Source organism: Trichechus manatus, unplaced genomic scaffold (genome assembly GCF_000243295.1).
Source record: "Trichechus manatus latirostris isolate Lorelei unplaced genomic scaffold, TriManLat1.0 scaffold00003, whole genome shotgun sequence".
Lineage (NCBI taxonomy): Eukaryota > Metazoa > Chordata > Mammalia > Sirenia > Trichechidae > Trichechus > Trichechus manatus.
This window is the reverse complement of record NW_004443939.1, coordinates 1,765,160-1,792,059: the sequence shown is the minus strand read 5'-3', so window position 1 is coordinate 1,792,059 and position 26,900 is coordinate 1,765,160. Positions and strand designations below refer to the sequence as shown.

At 38.5% G+C, this 26,900-nt stretch overlaps 1 protein-coding gene across 1 annotated transcript in view; it reads left to right on the top strand.

The window, feature by feature from the left end:
* FYB2 (FYN binding protein 2) overlaps window positions 1-23,819 on the top strand; it is a 115,388-nt gene extending 91,569 nt beyond the window's left edge. The window contains 7 exon segments of the mRNA XM_004369123.2: window positions 6,052-6,080; window positions 8,315-8,375; window positions 15,123-15,209; window positions 17,656-17,746; window positions 20,838-20,994; window positions 21,106-21,139; window positions 22,072-23,819. Coding sequence (XP_004369180.1) covers window positions 6,052-6,080; window positions 8,315-8,375; window positions 15,123-15,209; window positions 17,656-17,746; window positions 20,838-20,994; window positions 21,106-21,139; window positions 22,072-22,093 — 481 coding nt within the window. The 3' untranslated portion in view covers window positions 22,094-23,819.
* Window positions 23,820-26,900: the final 3,081 nt, after the last annotated feature.

The following is a 26,900-nucleotide window of genomic DNA, read 5'->3' as shown; positions in this document are numbered from 1 at the left end:
AATGCGTCTTTTGATTTCCTCATTGCTGCTTCCATGGCTGTTGATTGTGGATCTAAGTAAAATGAAATCCTTGACAATTTCAATCTTTTCTCCATTTATCATGATGTTGCTTATTGGTCCACTTGTGAGGATTTTTGTTTTCTTTATGTTGAGGTGTAATCCATACTGAAGGCTGTAGTCTTTGATCTTCACCAGTAAGTGCTTCAAGTCCTCTTCTCTTTCAGCAAGCAAGATTGTGTCATCTGCATATTGCAGGTTGTTAACGGGTCTTCCTCCAGTCGTGATGCCCCTTTCTTCTTCATATAGTCCAGCTTCTCAGATTATATGCTCAGCATACAGATTGAATAGGTATGGTGAAAGGATGCAACTCTGACACACACCTTTCCTGACTTCAAACCACGCAGTATCCCCTTGTTCTTTCCAAACAAGTGCCTCTTGATCTGTGTACACGTTCCTCATGAACACAATTAACTGTTCTGGATACTTCAGGATAGATCTTGAAATGTTCTTTTTGAGGATGAATGCAACACCATTCCTCTTTAAGTTGTCATTCCTGGCATAGTAGACCATATGATTGTCCAATCTAAAATGGCCAATACCAGTCCATTTCAGCTCACTAATGCCTAGGATATAGATCTTTAAGAGTTCTATTTCATTTTTGATGATTTCCAATTTTCCTAGATTCATACTTCGTACATTTCACATTCTGATTATTAACGGACATTTGCAGCTGTTTCTTCTCATTTTGACTCGTGCCACATGCAGCCAATGAAGGTCCTGAAAACCTGACTCCATACATGTAATTAAGGTCTACTCTACTCTGATACTCTGAGGACTTTACTTCCCCAGTTGTATTTTGAGTGCCTTCCAACCTGAGGGGCTCATCTTCCGGTAGGATATCATGCAACATTCTGCTGCTATTCATAAGGTGTCACTGGCTAATTCTTTTCAGAAGTAGACCACTGCATCCTTCTTCCTAGTCTGTCTTAGTCTGGAAGCTCAGCTGAAACCTGTCCACCATAAGTGACTCTGCTGGTATTTGAATACCAGTAGCATAACTTCCAGCATCACGGCAACATGCAAGCCCCCACAGTATGACAAACTGACAGATGTGGGGGGGATTTTCATGCTAGAGGGTGGGAAATTAATCCCACAAAAATTCAGGTGTCTTCTATCTCAGTGAAATTTTTAGAGGTCCAGTGGTGTGGGGGATGTCGAGATAGTCCTTCTAAAGTGAAGGATGAGTTATTGCATCTGGCTCCTCCCACAACTAAAAAGGAGGCACAATGCCTAGAGGGCCTCTATGGATTTTGGAGGCAACATATTCCTCATTTGGGCATGCTGCTCCGGCCTATTTATCAAGTGACTCAGAAAGCTGCTAGTTTTGAGTGGGACCCAGAACAAGAGAAGGCTCTGCAACAGGTTCAGGCTGCTGTGCAAGCTGCTTTTCCCCTTGGGCTATATGATCCAGCCAATCCAATGGTGCTTGAATCATCAGTGGCAGATAGTGATGCTGTTTGAAGTCTTTAACAGACCCCTACTATGGTGAATCATAGCACAGATGCTTAGGATTTTGGAGCAAAGCCCTGCCATCGTCTGCAGAAAACTACTCTCCTTTTCAGAAACAGCTTTTGACTTGTTACTGGGCCTTAGCAGAGACTGAACATTTAACCATGGGACACCAAGTCACTGTGTGGTCTGAGCTGCTCATCATGAACTGGGTGTTTTCTGACCCAAAGTCATAAATTTGATCATGCACAGCAGCACTCCATCATTAAATGAAGTGGCATATATGAGATCGGGCCCAAGCAGGACCTGAAGGCACAAGTAAGTTGCATGAGGAAGTGGTCCCAATGCCCATGATCTCCACTCCTGTCACATTACCTTCCATCTCCCAGTCTGCACCTATGGCCTTATGGGGAGTTCCTTATGATCAGTTGACTGAGGAAGAGAAAACTCATGCCTGGTTTACAGACAGTTCTGCACCATATGAAGGCACCACTTGAAAGTGAACAGCAGCAGCACTACAGCCCCTTTCTGGGACCTCCCTAAAGGACAGTGGTGAAGGGAAATCCTCCCAATGGGCAGAACTTGGAGCAATGCACTTGGTTGTTCACTTTGCTTGGAAGGAGAAATGGCCAGATGTGTGAATGTATACTGCTTTATGGGCTGTGGCCAATGATTTGGCTGGATGGTCAGAGACTTGGAAGGAACATGATTGGAAAATTGGAGACAAGGAGGTATGGGGAAGAGGTATGTGAATAGACCTCTCTGAATGGGCTAAAGAAGTGAAGATATTTGTGTTCCATGTGAATGCTCACCAAAGGGTGACCTCAGCAGAGAATAGTAACAATCAAGTGGATAGGATGATGCATTCTGTGGAAACCAGTCATCCTCTTTCCCCAGCTACTCCCTTGATTGCTCAATGGACTCATGAAAAAAAGTGGCTATGGTGGCAAGGATGGAGGTTATGCAAGGGCTCAGCAACATGGAGTTCCATTCACCAAGGCCGACTTGACTACAGCCACTGCTGAGTGCCCAATCTGCCACCAGCAGAGACCAACACTGAGTCCTCGATATGGCACCATCCTTCGAGGTGATCCGCCAGCAACCTGGTGGCAAGTTGATTACATTGGACCACTTCCATCATGGAAAGGGCAGTGTTTTGTTCTTACTGGAATAAACACTCTGGATATGGATTTGCCTTCCCTGCATGCAATGCTTCTGACAAAACTACTATCTGTGGATTTATAGAATGCCTTATCCACCATCATGGTATCCCACGCAGTATCACCTTGGATCAAGGGACTCACTTCACAGCAAATGAAGTGCAGCAATGGGCCCACACTCATGGAATTCACTGGTTTTACCATGTTCCCCATCATCTTGAAGCAGCTGGTTTGATAGAATGATGGAATGGCTTCTAAAGACAAAATTACGGCACCAGCTAGGTGGCAATACCTTGAAGGGTTGGGGCAATGTTCTCCAGGAGGCTGTATACGCTCTAAACCAGGGTCCAGTATATGGTGCTATTTCTCCCATAGCCAGGATTCATGGGTCCAGGAATTAAGAGGTGGAAATGGGAGTGGCACCACTCACTACTACACGTAGTGACCCACTCACAAGATTTTTGCTTTCTGTCCCTATGACCTTATTCTCTGCGGGTTTAGAGGTCTTAGTTCCAAAGGAAGGAATGCTCCCACCTGGAGACACATCACTGATTCCATCTGAACTGGAAGCTAAGAATGCCGCCTGGCCACTTTGGGCTGCTTATGCCTCTAAATCAACAGGCAAAAAGGGAGTTACCATACTGGCTGGTGTGATGATCCTGATTACCAAAAGGAAACCTTATTGATATTACATAATGGAGGTAAAGAAGGGTATGTCTGGAATGCAGGAGATTCCTTGGGGCGTCTCTTAGTACTACCATGCCCTGTGATTAAAGTCAATGGAAAATTACAGCAACCCAATTCCAACATGACTGCTAATGGCCCAGACCTTTCAGGAATGAAGGTTTGGGTCACCCCACCAGGCAAAGAACCACAACCAGCTGAGGTGCTTGCTGAGGGCAAAGAGAATATGGAATGGGTGGTGGAAGAAGATAGTTTTAAATACCAGTTACAACCACATGACCAGTTGCAGAAACAAGGACTGTAATTGTTATGAGTATTTCTGCTTTGTACATGTGCATCAAATATGTTTGTTTTCTTCACTTATAAAATATAAGATGTAAACAGGGCTAATGCATTTTTGGTTGTGTGTGTTCATTGTATCATGTTAGGTGCAAGTATGACTTTATAATTGTCTTTATTCAGAGATTATGTATGGATTAAGGAGATGTGTACAGGTGCTAAATTGACAAGGGGTTTACTGTGATGGTTAAGGTTGTGTGTCAACTTGTTTGGGCCCATGATTCTCAGTGGTTTGGCAGTCATAAGATGTTGTTGTCACTTCAGTGAGGGGATCTTCTATGAGTAGCCAATCAGTTGATGGAGAGTTTCCTTGGGCGTGTGGCCTGCATTGAATATAAGTAGACATTCTGGAAAGGCTTGTGTGTTTTTTGCTCGCACTGGATCCTGCAGCTGGCTCCTGTTCATCTGACCTCCAGTTCTTGGGACTTCAGCTAACAGCTTAACTGAGGTCTTGTCTGCCGATCTTGGGATTCATCAATCTTTGCAGCCTGTGAACAAGAGCCCTGCTCTCTGACCTGCTGATCTTGGGTTTGCCAACCCCTGCAGCTACGTGAATCAGGAGAAGCCTCTATCCTGATCCATGGACTTGGGACATTCCAGCCTTTATAACCACGTGAGCCATTTCCTTGATATAAATCACTCTCTCTATATATTTATACACTTTACTGGTTTTGCTTCTCTAGAGAACCCAGCCTAAGACAAATGGAAAACCAGCCCCCCATCTCAAGCCCACCCGGTTCCCCTCACTATGCTCAATTTTTCTCCATTGGACTTATGACCATATATTTTTTATATAATATACCATTATGGTTTTTAGAACAAATATCAATTTTTTTTCTATGTGCCTCACCCCACTAGACTGTTAACTCCTTGAGGGTAGTTATTTTGACTATTATGTCCACTGCTGTGTCTCTAGCACCTAGTACAGTGCCTTGTATACAGTAGGCACTCAATAAATATATATTGAATGAATAAATGATCTAGAGGAAGTGTCATGATAGATCTTTTTGTGGCCTTCGTTTCTAAATTTAAAGAGGATCTATCAGCACTCTGACCCAATTTAAAATGGAGTAAGGGATTGGTGTTTAGAATGACTTCCTTGGTCAAATGACCCTTGAGCAGAGATCCAAAGAATAAGTACTAACCAGGTGTTGAGGGCAGGGAGTATACTAAGTACTTCACATGTGTTCTAGCTAATCCTCACACTAACTCATTGAGGCAGAAACTTGTATCTCCATTTTACAGATGCAAAAACTAAGGCTTCAAAGTTATATGACTTGCTCAGGGACACATACTGGGTAAGTGGCAGAAATGGGAGTCAAATTCAGCTCTGTCTGACTCCAATAACTATGTTCTTTCTTCTACCCCATCCTGCATATTACAGCCTAACAACACTCAGTCTCTTCTTATGGACAGTAACAGTAGGGGTCATTGAACTGTCTGTCCCAGGCACATTCACTTTGTATGCTCATTCAGTCTTAACAAAAACCTTGTAAAGTTGGTTCTGGTATTGGTTCTAGAAATGAAAAATTGAGACTTAAAGGTTAGCTAATTTTCCCTAAGGTGCTGTTCCTCTGGATATTCCTACATTGTGTACTTATCATAGAGTATTATATTAGTTTACTTTTGGTCTCCCTCACTAAGCCCCAAACTACTTCAGGGCAAAAACTGTGTCTGATCATTTTACATACCCAGTATATTGGCCTGGTCCATAGTGATGCTCCAAAAATACCTGTAGGACTGAACTTAAACTAAATGTTAAAATACATGGGTATTTTCTTGGCACATCATACTTCCTTCCATGTGATCTCCTTAACGGTGAGATTTGAGGAACACCAGACCATCCACCTGGGCCAAGTATTCTCTCCTACTTAGCAATTTACCGTTTTCTTTTTCCACCTGGTCTAGAATTCTCACCTTAAGTCATTCCTTTCATTTAGATATCATAGACAGGGTGCAGTGTCTCCAGAGGGTCCCTCTTTAATTAATCTGTAGGTTTGTTCTCTCTCATCAATACTTATCCCACACTGGATGTATCTCATTAGCTAATTGGCATCTTGAAGGCCAGAATTAGGCTTGTGTGGATAGAGAAGGGCAAGGTTGTGGGGCAGCCTGAGCTTGTCAAGCTAGGAAAAGGGGGTATGGGCAGTCACTGGGTGTAAAAAAGTCCAGTAAAGGACAGTGCGGGGCGGGTGATCAGAACAAAGTTACAGGAGAGGTTTGCTTCACATCTTTCCCTATAAGCACCTGTCGGTATTGAGACATCTAATCATCCATATGTTATTTGAGAGGTACCAACTAATCTGTCTGGACATGGCTTTTTTCCCTTAACCCTTTCTTGTCTTTTGCCAATCAACAGTGAATTTTCCATCTCGCTGCCTGATATAGGTAAGTGACATTTGCTTATTGCTGGCACAGTACTACTCAGCATTGGTATATTCAGGGGCAGGGAAAGAGAAGTGGTCATCCTCTCTGCTTGCTCACATTTAATGAAAAATTGATACATCAAAGATATATTATTTCACAACAGTATTTCTTACTTTAGGGAAGATGAGTTACATTTCTTGAGTGCCTACTGTATGCCAGGTCCTGTGGTAGATGCATTCCTCTTAAAAACCCAGAGAAATAGATGTTGTTGTTGTTAGATGTCATCGAGTCAGTTCTGACTCATAGCGACCCTGTGTACCACAGAACAAAACACTGCCCAGTCCTATGGCATTGTCACAATCATTGCTATGCTGGAGCCCATTGTTGGAGCCACTATGTCAATCCATCTCATTGAGGGTCTTCCTCTTTTTCACTGACCCTCTACCAAGCATGATTTCCTTCTCCAGAGACTGGTCCTTCCTGATAACATGTCCAAAATACAAGATGAAATCTCACCATCCTCCTTTCTAAGGGGCATTCTGGCTGAACTTCTTCCAAGACAGATTTGTTTGTTATTCTGGCAGTCTATGGTATATCCAATATTCTTCACCGACACCATAATTCAAAGGTGTCAATTCTTCTTCGATCTTCCTTATTCATTGTCCAGCTTTCTCATGCATATGAGGCGATTGAAAATACCATGGCTTGGGTCAAGCGCACCTTAGTCCGTTTTTAGGGAGGCTCTAGGACCCACAGCCTGTGCAAATAGTCCCCGACTTACGATGTATTCGAGTTACGATGAATCACGCTTATGACTGTTGTTGTGTTTGTTTTTTTTTACAGTTTATGTACCACATACAATGTTAAATATATCTGTAAGTTTATATGTAATGTTTCAACCTCCAAAGACAAATAAAGATCAGATTTATAAAGATACTGATAATAAAAGGTAATAATAATGAAAAATAAATTGAGGCATTCGACTTTGTCAGAACCGACTTACCACAGAGATGTCAGAACGAAACCTCATCATAAGTCGAGGACTACTTGTATTTGAGTGATCTCAGATTTGTACCCAAGTCGTCTGATTACAAAGACCATGCTTTTCACATTATATCACATAGCCTCTTGAAGGATTTGATAGCCAGATCACCCTAATTAAGATACAATAATTTGAACGTGATCATGTTTCACACTAATTGAATCAAGGGTAGATCATCAGAATATTGTTGGCTTTACCATTAAAACAGTAGTGCATAAATTAGCACAGCACCTGATACATGGTATCCTCTCAATGCATGTTTAGTAAATGGAATTTGTCAGTAAAAGAGGGCCATGTGTTTTGTTGTTTATTGGTTTTTGTTTATGGGCTCCAGCCATGGTGGCTACTTTGATTTCACTCTGACTTGGCAATTCAAACGTATATCATATTCCACAAATGAGCTTGCTGAACTATATAACAAACAAAAATTACATGTACCTGGTAAAATCACAAGTCTCCCAGTATATCCTTGGCATGTGTTAAAAAAAAAAAAAAAAAAACACTTTGAATAGGCATGTGTTGTACCTCATCCACATTTAATGACATTGGGAAACAATTAAAGCAGTGTTAATACTTATGAATAATTATGCCAGAGGTTTCAAACTTGTTCAAGTGGTGAATTACCCCAATATAATGGAATTCTATATGGAGCATGAAGGAATATGGATATTCTAAATTTAAAACACCTACTTATGATTGTGTACTAAGTCATATCCCATTTTATGCAAGATTATTATACAAGAGCAGTTGTCAATGGTCTGAAATAAAAATCATGGAAGAAAAAATCAACATTAATATTCTATTAATTGTTTGTTTCCCCCCTTGGGGATTAAGAAAAGTCCCTCCTATTCTGGTAGTATAACATCTTTGTCCAGTTCCAGGAAGATGGGAACCTGGTCTAAAAATGATTCTTTTACCAAGTGACATTTTTCTGGAAGCCTGCATGAAATCAAATTGATATAAATATATAGGTGTGTATTTGATATACTTGGACATCTCACTGTGTTTTTAATCCTCAGCTGAATTTCTTCCCAAATGAAGAATCTTTTTGTTCTTTTATCCTCCCAGCCTATCTGTATTTTATGATTAGATTTTAGTAAAACAAGCTTGGGGATGTGCCTGGATAATTAGGTGATTGTGTATAATTTGGAAGGCTGGGGATTTTATAAACCATACCCACTAACGGAGTATTTCAATCCTACCTTGAGCCCAGAATTTAGGTCTCGGAAAGTTAAAATCTATGATGATGTGGACATTCCTGAAAGAAAGTCAAAGTAAGTCAATTTACCTCATTGGTAATCCCTGCTGATATTTAACCTATTTTCTGATGCTTTATTAAATATGGTTGGAGGACCATCTCTTCAAGATCCTCAGAGATTGGATGAAAATTCAACTTGTGATTTTCCTCCCACTAAGAAGGGAACAAATGGACAACATAAATAATCCAACAGTGGTAGGTGATTCAAAAGTCACTGGAGCTTTGTAATCTGTTTTTGTTGCTTATCTTTGGATCTAACAGAGTTGGAACTTGTTTCAACCCAACAAACATTTATTTGGTAGCCTGCTATGTATAAGGCAACATTGGGGATAACAAACACTATTTGACAGAATTTCTGTTATCAAGGACTAAATGACTATAATCTATCAAAAAAGAAACCATCCTTAAACTCGATGCCTGCTCTCTATGTTATGTCCTTCCTGTCTCAACCAAATGGCTAAAAATAAAGATCTCCTTTACTCATTTTCCACTTACCTTCCCAGCTCACTGCAATTAGATTTCTGTTCCTATCATACCAGTTGGTTGTACCATCTGTCAGTTTGTTGTACAGTGGGGGCTTGCGTGTTGCTGAGATACTAGAAGCTTTGCCAACAGTATTTGAAATACCAGCAGGGTCAAACATGGTGGACAGGTTTCAGTGGAGCTTCCAGACTAAGATGAACTGGGAAGAAGGACCTGGCAGTCTACTTCTGAAAAAATCGGCCAGTGAAAACCTTATGAATAGCAGTGGAACATTGTCTGATATAGTGCCGGAAGATGAGCTCCTCAGGTTGGAAGGTATTCAAAATACCACTGGTGTATAGAGTCAAGCTTTCTGGACCTTCATCTGCTGAAGTGGCACGACTTACAATGAGAAGAAACAGCTGCAAACATCCTTTAATAATTGGAACATAGAATGTACTAAGTATGAATCTAGGAAAATTAGAAGTAGCCAAAATTAAATGGAGTGTATAAACATCGATATCCTAGGCATTAGTGAGCTGAAATGGACTGGTGTTGGCCATTTTGAATCAGACTGTCATATGGTCTACTATGCAGGGAATGCCAAATTGAAGAGGAATGGTGTCATGTTCATTGTCAAAAAGAACATTTCAAGATCTATCCTGAAGTATGACACTATCAGTGATAGGCTAATACCCATACTCCTACAAGGAAGACCAGTTAATACGACTATTATTCAAATTTACACACCAACCACTAAGGCCAAAGATGAAGAAATTGAAGACTTTTACCAACTTCTGCAGTCTGAAATTGATTGAACATGCAATCAACATGCATTGATAATTACTGGCCACTGGAATGCAAAAGTTGGAAAAAAAGGACTGGTAGTTGGAAAATACAGCCTTGGTGATAGAAACGACACCAGACATCACATGATAGAATTTTGCAAGCCCCACGACTTCTTCATAGCAAATACCTTTTTCAACACATCAGTGGCGACTATCCACATGGACCTCATCAGATGGAATACACAGGAATAATATCAACTACATCTGTGGAAAGAGATGATAGAAAAGCTCAATATCATCAGTCAGAGCAAGGCCAGGGGCTAACTGTGGAACAGACCATCAGATGCTCATATGCAAGTTCAGGTTGAAGTTGAAGAAAATTAGAACAATTCCACAAGGGCCAAAGTATGACCTTGAGTATATCCCACCTGAATTTAGAGACCATTTCAAGAATAGATTTGATGCATAGAACACTAATGACCGATGTGAAATGACATTAAGGATATCATACATGAAGAAAGTAAGAGGTCATTAAAAGACAGGAAAGAAAGAAAAGACCAAAATGGATACCAGAAGAGACTCTGAAACTTGCTCTGAGTGTCGAGTAGCTAAAGCAAAAGGAAGAAAGGATGAAGTAAAAAAGCTGAACAGAAGATTTCAAAGGGTGGCTCTAAAAGACAAAGTAAAGTATTATAATGAAATGTGCAAAGACCTGGAGATAGAAAACCAAAAGAGAAAAACATGCTCGGCATTTCTCAAGCTGAAAGAACTGAAGAAAAATAATTAAGCCTCGAGTTGCAAAATTGAAGGATTCTGCAGGTAAAACATTAAATGACGAAGGAAGCATCAAAAGAAGATGGAAAGAATACACAGAGTCACTGTACCAAAAAGACTGGTTGACATTCAGTCATTTTAGGAGGTAGCATATGATCAAGAACTGATGATACAAGGAAGAGGTCCAAGCTACACTGAAGGCATAGGTGAAAAACAAAACTCCAGGAATTAGCAGAATACCAATTGAGATGTTTCAATAAACTGATGCAGTGCCAGAAGTGCTCACTAGTTTATGCCAAGAAATTTGGAAGACAGCTACCTGGCCAACTGACTGGCAGAGATCCATATTTGTACCCGTTCCAAAGAAAGATGATCCAACAGAATGCAGAAATTATCAAACAGTATGATTAATATTACACACAAGTAAAATTTTCCTGAACACCATTAAAAAGTGATTGCAGCAGTACATCAACAGAGAACAGCAGAAATTCAAGCTGGATTCAGAAGAGCACGAGGAACAAGGGGTATCATTGCTGATGTTAGATGGATTATGACTGAAAGCAGAGAATACCAGAAAGATGTTTACCTATGTTTTATTGTCTATACAAAGGCATGCAAAGGCATGTATGGATCATAACAAATTATGTATAACATTGTGAAGAATGGGGATTTCAGAACACTTAATTGTGCTCATGGGGAACCTGTGCATAGACCAAGAAGCAGATGTTCAAACAGAACAAGGGGATACTGTGTGGTTTAAAATTAAAGAAAGGTGTGTCAGGGTTGTATCTTTTCACCATACTTATTCAATCTGTATGCTGAACAAATAATCAAAGAAGCTGGACTATATGAAGAAGAACATGACATCAAGATTGGAAGAAGACTCACTGACAACCTGTGATATGCAGATGACACAAACTTGCTTGCTGAAAGCGAAGAGGACTTGAAGCACTTACTGATGAAGATCAAAGACCACAGCCTTCAGTATGGATTACACCTCAACATAAAGAAAACAAAAATCCCAACTGGACCAATAAGCAACATCATGATAAATGGAGAAAAGATTGACATTGCCAAGGATTTCATTTTACTTGGATTCGCAATCAACGCCCATGGAAGCAGCAGTCAGAAAATCAAATGAGGCATAGCATTGGGCAAATCTGCTGCAAAAGACCTCTTTAAAGTGTTGAAAAGCAAAGATGTCACTTTAAGGACTAAGGTGCGCCTGACCCAAGCCATGGAGTTTTCAATCACCTCATCTGCATGTGAAAGCTGGGGAGTGAATAAGGAAGACCAAAGAAGAATTGATACCTTTGAATTATGGTGTTGGTGAAGAATACTGAATATATCATGGAGTTCCAGAAGAAAGAACAAATCTGTCTTGAAAGAAGTTCAGCCAGAAACAGTCATTAGAAGCAAGGATGGTGAGACTTCATGTCATATACTTTGGACATGTTATCAAAAGGGTCCAATCCCTAGAGAAGAATATCATGCTTGGTAAAGTATAGGGTCAGTGAAAAAGTGGAAGACCCTCAGTGAGATGGATTGACACCGTGGCTGCAACAGTGGGCTCAAATATAACAACGATTGTGAGGATGGCGCAGGACCAGGAAGTGTTTCATTCTGTTGTACATAGGGTTGCTATGAGTCAGAACTGAGTCAACGGCATCTGTCTTAGGCTGGGTTCTCTAGAGAAGCAAAACCAGTAAGGTGTATAAATATATACAGAGAGAGATTATATCAAGGAAACAGCTTACGTGATTGTAGAGGCTAGAACATCCCAAGTCCGTGGATCAGGGTAGAGGCTTCTCCCAAGTCACACAGCGGCAGAAGCTGGCAAGCCCAAGATCGGAAAGTCAGAGAGCAGGGCTCCTGCTCACAGGCTGTGCAGCTGGACGAATCCCAGGTACGGCAGATAAGCTGACAGCTCAAGCCCAAGAACGGGAGATGAGACGACAGGAAGCAGCCGCAAGATCCAGAGAGAGCAAAAAGCCAGAACATCTGCTTATATACAGATGCGGGCCACACCCCCAAGGAGACGCCCTTTCATCTGATTGGCTACTCACAGTATATTCAATCCTGGGAGTGATTACATTAAAATACTGAGAATCATGGCCCAGCCAAGTTGACACACAATCTTAACCATCACAGCATCTAACAACAACATTATACCAGTGAAATTACTTTGTAAGGTCACTAATTACTTTTGTTAAATCTAATGGATACTTTTAAGTCTTTATCTTACTTGGTTTCTCTGAAATATCTTAAATGTTAACTATGCCATCCTTCTAAGGAAAAAAATAGTAATTTTTGCCTATGTTTCTGTGTTATCATTATTTCTTATTCCTCATCTTTGGCTGTTCTTCCTAAATTTTTTTTGTGAGTTCTAATTCCACTACTCGTCTCTTAAATATTATGTGTGCCTCAGATTTGCTATGTCACTTCTCTTCTATATTATTCCTTCATATACTCTTCTAGAATGATCTCATCCATACCCAGGGCTTCAATTATAATCATTATGGTGATGATTTAAAAAATTACATTTTGAGATCAGATTTATTTCTCTCCTGAGAGCTAATAAGCCTGATGGATAACTCAATCTGAAAGTCCAGAGAGACAACTGAAACTTAGAATGTCCATAATAACACATCATTTCAACCCACCCCACCCTAATCTTGTCTCTTTCCTCTAATCTCTATGATTGTTCCGATAAACAAATAATTGCCTAAACCAAAACCCTAGGCATTGTCCTTGACTCCTCCTCCCATGCTTTTCCATTCCCACTGTTGTTGTTTTTAGGTGTCGTCGAGTCGATTTTTGACTAATAGTGACCCCATGTGACAGAGCAGAACTGCCCCACCAGGTTTCCTAGGCTGTAATCTTTACTTGAGCAGATCGCCAGGTGTTTTTCCTGTGGAGCCGCTGGGTGGGTTCAAACCGCCAACCTTTCGGTTAGCAGCTGAGTGTTTAACCATTTCGCCATCAGGGCTGCTTCGATCCCCACTCTACAGCCACAATTCAGACATCATTGTTTCTCAACTGAATCTTAGCTTCTAAGCTGTGAAATGGTGATAGCAATTCCTAACCTGCCAAATCCACTAAGCTCTCTAAAAGATCCCTAGAAAGGCTAAAATAAGTTGACAAAGAGGCAAATAACTGACTTATGGCTAGCATGAGTATAAATTCGCATGACTTTTCTGAAGGAATGACTTGGCAATATGTATCGAGAATGCCCATACCTTTTACTTAACCCAGTAATTTCATTCCAAGGAATTTTCTCTAATGAAAATGGAAGAAAAAACATTTATACACAGAAATGTCTATCTCAGGGTTATTTTTAAAAGAAAGATGTTTAAAACAATCTAAATGGTCAAATGTACAGAAATGGGCTAAGTATATTTTAGGCTCCTACTCAACAGACTATTTAAATATATAATAAATAGTTTTCAATGACATGGAGAAGTGCTGACCCTATAATGACAATTGAAAAATAGCAGAATGCAAAACATATGTGCACTATATTATCTCAATTTAGTTTTTAAAAGTGCTTGGACAAACTTTTAGAAGGAAACTTGGATGTCTTTGGTTAGATTATGCTATTTTGTCTCTTTTCTACTTCTACTTTTTCCAATTTTTAAAATAATCAGCATATATTGTTTTATATTCAGTAAAGAAAACAAGGCTTTGGAATGGGTTCATTCTGGTTCGAACTCTGCTGAGCATTTGCCTTTCCACCCCAGATATACTGAATCAGAATCTACAGTTTAACAAGATCCCCAGGTGATTCTCATGTATAATAAATTTGGAGAACCACTGCTCTACTACTGGTTCTCAGAATTGGTCCCTAAGCAGCAGCAGCAGCATCAATTGGGAGCTTGTTAGAAATGCAAATTCTGTGTGTCAGTGATGGACATATTAGTAACTGTGATTCTAAGTGAAGAAATATTTTTGAAATAGCAGGTATGGTGAAAGACCATAGACTTTAGAGTCAGACAAACCTAGGTTCAAAGCCACCAACTATTTTTGTGACCATGATAAGTTACCTAGTTCTCTGATCATCCATTTTCTCCTTTATGAAATTTTGTAAATTACTATTTTAAAGGATTGTTGAAATGCTTACTGTGAAAATCAAATTAGTTAACATATGTAAAATGCCTAGCATAAGACCTGACACATGGTGTGCAAAAAGTATTAGTCCTTTCTATAATACCTTCTCCCCTCCCTGCGTCCTCCTCTGCACAGATACTCTAGTGCTAAACACTAGTTCATTCAGTCTTGTCCCATGGCAAAGGTTGGCATTATCCTCGTTTTAGAGGTGAAGTAACTGATGTTCAGAAAGGAAAAGAAGTGCAATTCTAAACAAGTTGGTTTCTTGCTTAAGATTTCAAATTTGGATCACCATAGATCAGAGTTCAGCAAACTATGGCCTGTGGTTCAAATTCAGCCTACTACTTGTTTTTGTAAATAAGATTTTACAAAAACAGTCATCCTCATTTATTTACATATTGTCTATTGTTGCTTTTGCATTGCAACAGCAGAGTTGAGTAGTTGTGATAGAGACAGTATGACCTGTAAAGCCTAAATATTTATTATCTGGTCCTTGCTGTAGACTATCAAAATATACTTATATAAATAACTTTTTAACTTTTTGGTAAAACACACACACAAAGTGTTGGTAGTTCTATAAATGTTTAATAATTCAGGCTTAATTTACTTGCTCAAAATATTTTTCTCCTCAGAGAAGAAGATAAATTGAAAACTTGGAAGACCAAGTTTTTGATACCAAAGGAAAACAAAGGGAAAAAAGCTGCTGAAGAATCAGAAAGGTAGGAACACAGATGCCTTAAATTACAGCTTATTTGCTACAATTTATACCTCTTACTACCTGTGTAATGAGTATAAATTGACCTTAGGCAAATCATTAAATTTGATTCTCAGTTTCCTCATCTGCAAAGTGAGAATAACAACACCTACATCATAGAACAGTTGAGAGAATTGAAAGAGACAAAAAATCTGAAAATGTAAAGCACCAAACACATATACCTTCTTCATCATTGTCTCTACTTGTGGTGTGGCAAAATTTCAAGATATCCTTTATCAATGAAAAACATCCAGTCTTTTAGGGCTATAAGAACTATTTCCCTACAGGACAGAACTTAAATAGAACTCTCCAGTTAGAACTGAAATGAAACTTTGAGAAAAGAGAGACTAGTTACCATACAGTAAGAGTGATTTCCCTACAATACAATATAATTCTGACTAAACGATTTTAGAATTTTAGAAATTTTAGAAACGGTGTTAGAATTAAGAAAAGAATGTTTTGTTGACTCACGGTCTTAACTTTCATTCATGTGATTCAAGCTTCCAGTCTGCTGTTGGGGCAGGTGATGTTTATTTACTGTCTCAGATGATTACTTAGTGTTCTGTGCACCATTGTCCTCCTCAATTGCTAGGATATGGAGCAGGATCTGATATATTTGGTTTAACAAATGTCTTGGGGAAATCCTTGTCTAAATAGTCACTGAGCTGTAACCACTGTGTGGTAGTCTGTCTGGTCTGGGAAACTGATCTAGAAAAGTCTTATTGGGGCACCACAAAAGAAATCAGACATCATTCTGTGCCAAATCCAAGCTCAGAGGATGGCATAGGATGGCCCTTCCCTTAAGTTTATTTTCTTTGGGTTTAGATTTGATGTAATTTATTTTTCCAAAGGTGGAAGGAACTTTGTTTTTTTCACTAGAAACCAACTTTCTACCTTAAGCTTCTAGTAGTTGAATTCTTCATACTGTTACATAATTTTACATACTTTTGCAGAGCATAGCAAAACAGAACTCTAAGGAAGAAATATCAGTGAAATTTTTTTGACCAAAAAAAAAAAAGCTTTTTAGTATTTTGATGACTACAATTAATTATTTTCAGGAAACAATTTTCTAGTGCTGATTTCTTACCAAAAAAAAACTTATATTCTAAACTGAGTAAACTTGAATATGTGGTAAGTTTGAAAACACAATATTGAGGCTATCATTCCTGTAGATTGATATATCAATTTCTCATGCTGTTTGTTCCTTATTAACTAGTTTGTACCATAAATTATTCTACCAATGGGTAAAACAACGTTCTATATTAGTATCAATAATTTTATTATCCTTGTGTTAATCAAGATGATGACAAGTTTTGAGAGAAGTTAGGGAAGGGTATCCCAGGTATGAAGACATGGAAAGGATAGCCCTCGTAAGACATCCCACGAAGACTTTGTATGTGTTGGAAAAGGGCAGCTGAATAAGCTAGAAAGGTAGATTGGGGCCAGATTATGAAATCCCCTGTGTACAACACTAAGGAATTTAGACTTTATCTTACAGGTAGTAGACAGCCATTGAAAGGTTTTAAGCAAGAGAAGGGCAAGCTCAATTAAATTTTAGAAAGACAACCCTAGAGGCAGGTATGGAGATTGATTAGAAGAAGGCAAGAGAAAGATATATTCCAGGCAAGAAATTGTGATAGCCTGAAATATGGTGGTGGCTGTAGTCTTAAATAGAAGGAAACAGATGTAGGAGACACTCTGAATAAAAGTGACAGGGTTTGGTGGTTTCTTTTCCTCTTTCAATACATTAAACTGCTAAAAGGCAGCACCAAACCCCATGTGAGCAGCAGGAGGGAGGAAAAGGGAAGAGTAAGAGTATAATCAGCTTCTGCTCTAGGGTTGTCCACTTTTCTGTGCCAAAATTCTTGCACATGTCTTGTGGCATCTTCTTTATTTTCTTAATTCTATCCTCCAAAATCACTCAACAAATAGAACAGTTCTTTACATATATTTGTGATTTCCCAACTAGGTTAGAAAAGTTAGAAATCCACAAAATGTTAGTCCCTTACCTGCACTTACTGATTTCTGTTTAATTAATCTGGAGGTAAATGGGAAGATTTATAAATTTCCTTAAATTTCTTGTCTTTTTTTTTGTAACAGTGTAATTATTCTTCTGAGTCTGTTCCATAGAAGTTTCTTATTTACGTAAATTATTTGACCAATTTTAATTTATTGCACATTACTATCTTGCAATATATATATATATATATATTTCAATTATGGGGGAGAAGCAATTGGTATTGCTTACCCTGTTCAGTTGTTTTGGCAATCTCTGCTCCAGTGGATATGAGTATGTATAATTATATGTATAATTATACCTGAATTTATCCTGAAGTAGAATAATTTCATAGACTTGGAAACTTAGAATTTTAATAAAGTACATTTAACCTTACATGCATATTTCTTGCTAGTTTATCTCCTAGAAATTTCTTCAGAATCAAGAAGCAAAACTTAGAAAAGAAAATGGAAAAGGAAGAAAAACTTTTCAGAGAAAGATTTGAGGTATGTTCACATCTGACAGTAAAAAATAGCAATATCAACAACCATTTTTAAAGATTCTGTAAGTGTGCTGTGCCTCTGCCTCCCTGAGATACAGACATGATCTTTGGTTAAAAAAATGACATCTTATTTTGATTTTTTCCAGATACATTTCTATATTACCATGACTTTGCAAATGCTATTCCTTCTGTCTACAAGAATTGATAAGTTGTTCTTTAAGGCTCTATTCAAATACAGCCCTAACTCCCCCAGGAAAATTACTCCCTCAGCACATTTTATATATCTATTATGAATATATCTTGTATTAAAAAACCAAATCAAACCTGTTGCCATTGAGTCGATTCCGACTCATAGTAACCCTATAGGACAGAGAACTGCCCCATAGGGTTTCCAAGGAGTGGCTGGTGGATTGGAACTGCAGACGTTTTGGTTAACAGCTGAGCTCTCAACCACTGTACCACCAGGGCTCCATGTCTTATATAACACAAAACAATTTCAGTATAGCTTGTGTGTGTGTGTGTGTGTGTGTGTGTGTGTGTGTGTGTATCCTAAACTCTTGAGTCTCTTTTGAAGGAAAAATCTTCTCATTCAAGTTTGTTCTCCAGCTCCCAACATACAACTAGACACACAGTAGTGTTTGGTGAATGAATGAATGACAAATAAGAGAAGAATAACTGGATGACGGAAGCAACATCTGAAGTTCCATGTCACTGACAGTCCATGGAGCACTTTTCCATTATTCTAAAGTTCAAATGACCCTCCCTTTTGAGATGCCGGGACTGAATCTTGATAACTGAACAAGAGCTTTATAAATGGAGAAAAGTGTCAAGTATATGCCAAAAATGGGAACAGCCCAAAAAACACCTAAAGATGTGAAATAGTGTGACTAGAGGTGGAGGTCCATTCAAGGGACAGAACTATGAGCAGTTGTTGCCAAAGCACAAAGTGCAAGGCGAAGAGTAGCAGGAGATGAAACCAGAAAAATGAGCAAGAATCATGACATGAAGAGCTTTATATGCTATGTTAAGAAGCCTAAACTTTACCCATTTGACAATGTGGAACTTTTGAAAAGACTTGCAAAAGCTCCTGATTAAAGAAATGGCCCTTTCAGAGCTAACCTCTAGCTTATCACAAAACACTGACATTATTGTAATTACCTGTTCATCATATTAAATTATGAGATCCTAGCGGACAAGGGTTATCTTATTTATCTTCAAATGTCCCTTGCAGAGCAGAATAAGACCATCTAACACTTTCTAAACATCCAAAAATGTTACTGAACTGAAATAGGAATATACTCAAATCCCTTATAGTCATTAATAACTCCTATTCAGACAAAAACTGGTTAGGGTTACTACATCTAGAAGTTATGAAATGAAATTATATCCTGAAAACCATGATGTTATTTGAATAGTTGAAAAATGATGATGTAAAAAGACTCTTACATCCATCTGGTTGTTTTCCCCCACTGTATTTGTGACTAATATCATATGGAAGAAATTCCATTTCCCATAATGCATGATTCCATTTTTCCATATTATATGTGGTGGGTTTCTTTGATATACCATTGGAAAAACTACACGATTTCAATAATTTTTATTCAGCTCAAATCACAAAATATTTATTGGGTACTTCATTAGTACCAGGCATTGAGGATACAAAATAAATGACCCTCCATTTGTTTAATGAATAATATGTATATTAAATGCTATAACAGGAATATATACAAAGTGCAGTTGGAACAGTAAATTATACATGGTAGTCATAAAAGTCTTCATGCAAAATTGTAAAAGAAGAGTATTTCAGGCACAGGAAACAGCATGGGCAATGGCGTGGAAGTATGAATGGTGCATGGTGTGTTCAACAATTATCATACAGCTTGATGTTGCTTCAATGAAGGAGACAGGGATGGGGAAATGGGAAATGAGAGTATGCAAAGGACCTTGAATGCCAAGCTTAGAAATGTAGACCTTATCCTGAAAGCAACAGAGTTTTTAGAACTTTATAAATAGGAGGTTGACCTAATCAGACTTGCATGTTAAGAAATCACTGTGGCTTCAGAGTGAACAATGGCCTGGAAAGGGCAAGAAGACCAGGTAGGAAGCTATTACTTTGGTAGGTGAAAGAAAAATCTACCTTGTGGATAGATCCCATTTGATGTAGGGTGATCTTATAATTTATCATCCAAATTTAGGACACTTCTGAGAGTGGAAGAAGGTACTCTTAATCATCATCATAAGTAGTTATAAATAAAGATAAGAATTGTAAACAGACTGTCTTAGGCAAGGACAGATGTTTGGTCACCCTAATTTAGTGGAGCAGACATCTGAAAATATAATCTAGATATTCTGGAACTGTTTTTTTCTGGCCAATAGATTTCAATATATTAGAAGGTGATGTATCTGTACATGTATAGGCAAGCTAGCTGATTACACAGAAAAATATTCCCTGAGATCATAAATTGAATTTCTCATCAGTTGTTTCCTGTCTGCTGTTGACCACAGAAGGAGAGTGGGAATTGCCCCATACACCCCATTACCAGTACTTTAAAGTACATGTGCTATCAACACATATAAGCAAATATACGCCTACCCAGAAAGGTAGGGTAGAAAGACAGTGTCATGTAGAAATGGTAGGTATGAAAGAACATTATAAACTCTAAGGCACTATACAGGCATAAGAGGTTTTCTTTGTCTCTTGCTCACTCACTCACTCTCTTTCTCTTTTCCTTGGTTTGGTGGTAACCTTATATTGAAACAGTTAACATACTGTCCACAGTACTTAATTTATACCCACACATTACAGCCTTTTCATCCACCAAGATTCACTCTAGTACAATCAGATAGTATAAATGAAAGTATAATCATATTAAATGTAAAACGGTGGCATTTTACTATTATTCCCTTAAATTACATTCCTTTCACTGCATATCTTGCTATTATTTTCTGTTCTCTTAGATGTTATTTAACCAATCAATATCTAGCATCCTGGGTTTATTTTGAGGTTACTTTATTATGTCCTTCATTAATTTTTTTATAATTGAAAATAATAAAAACCATGCAAGCATGGTCTGATCAGTTATTTCTCATTTCAGTATGACAAAGAGATTACTGTCATCAACACAGCAGTGGCATGTTCCAGTAATTCAAGAAGGGGAATACTTGATTTGCCAATAACCCCTGGAGAAGAACTGGAAGTCATTGATATTACTGAACAGAATCTAGTGATATGTCGCAATTCTGAAGGCAAATGTAAGTTTATTGTCCTATCACCCATAAAATTTCAATGACTGCTAAAAAAAAAAAATTAAAGCATTGTCTCTATAGCTTTCAGATTAGTAATAGTGAGTTTTGTTTCTATAGATGGATATGTGCTAACTGAACATCTAGATTTCAAGTAAGTGGTTTGATTTTATACTTCAACTCACGAGTTCTAAATATTTAATATAGTTGCATATGTCAATTTCAAGGGAAGATGAATGAATTTATTGAAATTCATGGAAAACTTTTGAAAATTTGATATGCAATGCTCTAATCTATAAGGAGGAAACCCTGGTGGCATAGTGATTAAGAGTTTGGCTGCTAATCAAAAGGTTGGCAGTTCGAATCCACCAGGTGCTCCTTGGAAACCCTATGGGGCAGTCCTACCCTGTCTTACAGGGTTGCTATGAGTCAGAATTGACTCGATGGCACCAGGTTTGGTTTTTTTTTTTGGTTTAATCTGTAAGGAAGGAGCCCTGGTGGTGCAACTGTAAAAGTGTTCGCCTGGCTGCTGACCTAAAGGGCTGCTGTTTGAGCCCACCCAGCAGTTCCAAAAACGAAAGACCTGGCGATCTGCTCCCATAAAGATTTGTTGTTGTTGTTAGGTGCCATTGAGGCAGTACTGACTCATAGAAACTTCATGTGACAGAGTAGAGCTGCCCATAGGGTTTTCTAGGCTGTAATCTTTACGGGCATAGATCACTAGGTCTCTCTCCCACAGAGCTGCTGGGTGGCTGGAACTGCCAACCTTTCAGTTAGCAGCTGAGCACTTAACTGTTGCGCCAGCAGGGCTCCTCAGAAAATCCGATGGGGCAGTACTACGCTGTCACATAGGTTGCTATGAGTCGAAATCAACTCGACAGCACCTAACAATATCTATAAAAATTGTTGAAAGAGACTTTATTATGTCTCCTGAGTGTGTTATCAAAGTTTTCTGCAAGGCACACTTATAAATTTTGAACAAGCCATAAAAATATTAAATTGGCTAAGAAATTCCCTAGAAAGCTCCTAGTCATGACTCCATTAGCCTACAGTTCAAAATGCATGTGTATTTTTCTTTTTTCTCAGGCATCAAAGTTGGTCACCTTAGGAAGATCACCATCCAATGGTATGGGCTTCACAAATAAGAACTAGTTCTAAGATCTTAGTCCTGCCTCACGTGAGTTTCAGTTTGCGTGCCAAAATGAGATGGTGAAACCTGTGGAAACTTTTCACTTGGAATTTAGAAAACAAAAAACAAATCCTCTACATTTAGATGTCAGTTTGACTCCTAAAATGTTATCTTTCAATGTCCATTTTGCTTATCTATTTCACTGCTGGCTCTAGAGAATGTGAAACAGTGTGTGTCAGCATTTGCACCCTTGTTTAATGAGCCATACCCAAAGTCAGAAATCATGCCGTATGGCACCTAGTCAGTTGTGCAGATGGTTAGTTTGCCTCTAATATTAGTACACTATTGTTTGAATTTTTCTAGAAGATGTGCATTTAAATTGGGTGTAATTTAATTCTGAACAGTAAATAGTCTAACTACAGTTTTTTAATTATTCAAATTTAAGATATAACCTTAAAATGATTATGGCTCAGTCTTTAAAAACCAAAGTATAGTAGTGTCCCTCTGATTTATCACAAAAATAAAACCAGAAAAAAATGCTGCTCAACACTGGTTTCTTTTGGGAATAGTCTGCTGAAAAGTAATTTATTCCTAAATCCATCAAATATTATTTTAAGTGTCTAACTACAGTTAATAAAATCTAAATAGTATATATACTGTATCACTTTAAAACATCCTGTTGCTCAAAATAAGGAAAATTGTCAGTTTTGCCTGTATCTGAACACCTAGTTATTCAAATAGAATTTGTATGTATTTTTCTTTTATATAAAGCAAAGAAAAAATAAAAAAGCTGAGCTACAAATAACATTTAGTCTATTTCTTTTTAAATAATGCACAAAGATGAGATAAATTCTACATTCACACTCAACGGTTATTAAAAATTTGAAGTGGCTTCTTCAGCATTGAAAAACTAAAGAATTTTGCTCAGTTCTTTAAGCAGGGTGATTCTGGTCTTAAAGGGTGGGATGGAATTTGTTGCCATAGCCTCATCCTTTTTACTTGAAATATTTTTTAAGCTTCTAGTTTATCTTCTTTTTCAAGTTCCAAATGGCACTTACCAATAAAAAGCATAGCATATTCTAGAAGACACTCAAGAATCAAAGATATTTACAAAGTTCAGAGTTTAAAGAGGGAGACAGGTAAAGAGTTTTATTACAACTAATATAATTATAATAAGCAAGGTATGAATGGGATATCTAAATGCTTAAGAATGCTTTTACAGAGAAGGTGACACTAAAGCTTGGTCTTTAAATATTTGGTAGGCAAGGCACAGAGATGGCAAATCCATGCTGTGTATGATGACTAGGAAGAAATTCAGGGTAAACTGCAGTGCAGTATGTCTGGTGGAAAGTTGTAAGAACTGTTTGGAATGGGGTAAATTGGCGATAGAATGTGACTGAGTTCACATACTATGCTAAGGAACTTGGACTTTTTCGTCTAGACAGGGAGTCATCGAGGGTTTTAAGCAGGAAGGCAATGCCAGATGTTTAGGGAGAAAAGAAACAATTACAGCAATATCACAGGATAGAGGAGAGACTACTTGTATTTGCAGTATTCTAGGCAAACGATATTAGGCCTTAATTTAAGATAGTCCCTCCTGATAACATGTCCAAAGTAAGTGAGACAAATTCTCGCCATTCCGGCTTCTAAGGAACATTCTGGCTGTACTTCTTCCAAGACAGATTTGTTGGTTCTTCTGGCAGTCCATGGCATATTCAATATTCTTCCCCAGCACCATACTTCAAAGACATCAGTTCTTCTTCAGTCTTCCTAATTCATTGTCCAGCTTTCTCATGCATATGAGGCAACTGAAAATACTATGGCTTGGATCAGGTGCACCTTAGTCCTCAGAGTGACTTCTTTGCTTTTTAACACTTTAAAGAGGTCTTTTGCAGCAGATCTGCCCAATGCAACTACTACTTCGTCACTATTTATTAATGTGGTGTAAGACTTTAGGAAAAAATAACTACAGTGAGACCCGGAACCTACTGGGACTGCCTTGTTTTTCCAGGTCTCACAAGTTTTCCATATTTGACAGGGTGCAGTTGTACCACTTTTCTATCACTTGTTTTAGTGGAAAATATTTGAGTTTGCCTTCTCTGACAGGTTTCTGCCATACAGTTTCCGGCTTTCGCAGGCTTTACTGTATTTCTATCCATTCTATCCCTACTCAGTGTGGTTATGTTTCTGTTTAACATGTTTCTGCCTAATATCAGCCACGTTTCTTCCATTTTTTAGATCACAGCATTCAAACTAAGTTTTTCACATTATTGATCTGCAAGGTTTTTTTTAATGTAAATACCGTAAATAAGACATTAGTGATGTCCCAAGCAGATGCCTATTGTCTCTTAGAAACCCTAATCTTCAATGGAAAGACTGAGTCTCTATTTTACTTTTAATTTTGTATAAAAAGATATCGGAAAAAAATAATATTGTCAGATAAGAGGCAGCATACAAAGCCACTTTACCCTAACAGACTAACACTGACCCACTCCTAAACTCATTTATAGGCCAGGCCTCGAACAACTTTACCATGCACCAATAAAGCTTTCCCTTCCTCCTTCTAAGTCCTCTATGAAACACCTGGACTTTGAAAGATGACAGCCTCCTCTTGACCAGACCCTCTCCTGCACATCCTCAGAACTTTTAAAACATATATTCTAGGGGGAAGAACAGGAAGAGGAAAAAAAGAGGAATATATAAAGACAAAAATCCCGAAGTAACTGCCTCTTGGTAGCACAGTTACGGACGAGGGTTTTCTCAGCTTTAAATTTCCTGTACTTTTCAAATTTCCTAAAATAAGCATCCATTATCTTTGCTATTTAGGAAATAAAGGAAACATTTTCACTAATAAAAACAAACAAATCCATTGTTAAAACTTTGGACAAAGCAAATTCAAGTATTTACTTACATATTCTGATTTTGATATTACATCTTTTTCACAATGAGGGTTAGAGTATAATGATTTTCAAAAAGTTGCTTTTAGATATATCAATATGGAAGGCAAGACTTTTAAGTACGGAGGATCACATCTGTGTTGCTTGCTCCCTCTTCTCAGCAGCCTCTACTGTAAAATTCTATTAGCCTAAGGACTTCTAGGTCTTTCCTGTTCTATGACCGTGGTAAACAGGATTTTGGCTTCCATGATCTTCACCCCTCGTGTTATGCCTCTGAATATGTTACGTGACATGGCAAAAAGGACTTTACATATACAATTAAGGTTCCTAATCCCTGTTGACCCTTGTGATGGTTAAGCACGTATGTCAACTTGAGTGGGCCACGATTCTCAGTGGTTTGGCAGTTATGATGTAGTTTGGTAGTTATGTAATGATGTAACCAACTCTGTGATGAGATCTGCTATGAGCAGCCAATCAGTTGAAACAGAGTTTCCTTGGGGGTGTGGCCTGCCTCTAGTATATAAATGGATGTTCCTGTATCCGGCTCATCGTCTCACCTCTGGTTCTTGGGACTTGAGCTAGCAGCTTACCTGCCGTTCTTGGGATTCACCAACCTTCACAGCCTGTGAACCAGCAGCCTGCGAGCCAGCAGCCTGCCATCTGATCTGTCGGTCTTGGGTTCATCAGCCCCTGCAGCTACATGAGTCAGGAAAAGCCTTCAGCCTGGCACCCGACCCATGGACTTGGGACTTGCCAGCCTCTACAACTGTATGAGCGATTTCCTTGAGATAAATTTGTCTCTCTCTCTCTCTCTCTCTCTCTATATATATATATATATGCTTCCCTGGTTTTGTTTCTCTAGAGAACTCAGCCTAAGACAACCTTAAAATAGGTAGATTAGGCTAAATGATCTGGGTGGTCCCAATTTAATCACACAGGCCTTTAAGAGTGGAAGAGGAAGGCAGAAGAGTCAGCTAGCCAGTCAGAGAGATGTGGTGAAAGTGGAAGAGGCAGGTGAGATTCGAAGCATGAGCCCACTATTCCTAGTTCTGAAGATGAAGGGAGCAATGGGCAGGGAATACAGGTGGCCTACAGAAGCTACAAATGATCCCAGCCAACAACCAGCAGGGAAATCAGGACCTCAATCCTACAACAGTATGGAACTGAATTCTGCCAACAATTTGAATGAGCCTGGAAGTCAATTCTCCCCCACACCCTAGCCCTGCCAACACTTTGGTTTTCAGTCTTGTGAGACTTGAAGCAGAGACACCAACTAAGCCCACTGGACTTCTGACTTACAAAACTCTAAGATACCACATTTGTGTTAAGTAGCCAAGTTTATAATATTGTTAAGATAGCAATAGAAAACCAATACCATGGCTAATGCTAGAAACTACAATGTGCAACAAAGAGGACAAAAATAGACAAAGATGGTGTGAAATCTTCCATGAGTCATAGGCCATCTTTTTCTGTAACAGCTTCCTCTGTATTAGTATGTATGAGTTGACCTGAAGAATATTAAGTTAATGACTAAAAACAAAAGGAGCTTCCACATTAATTAGAGTCTTTAATTTTGTGTGTGTGTGTGTGTTGGGGGGAGCTCATAAGCAATCAGATAAGCTGCTTTTCTCTTTTGTGTTTGTTACCTATGAGTTTCATGCAGTGTGAATAGTAACCAGGGAGAACCTGTAACTGCAGAATGCTATGTAATTCAAGAACATCTTTCCCACATAGCTACTGGAAGACAGATCCTTCCCACTGATCATTTAACACCCAAAAAAAGTACATTAACAAAAGTGAAATTCGAATCTATGGTTACTAAAACACAAAAGCACTGGAAATCTGGTCTTTTTTTCCACCTCCCTAAAACCAATTATAAAAAGTGGTCC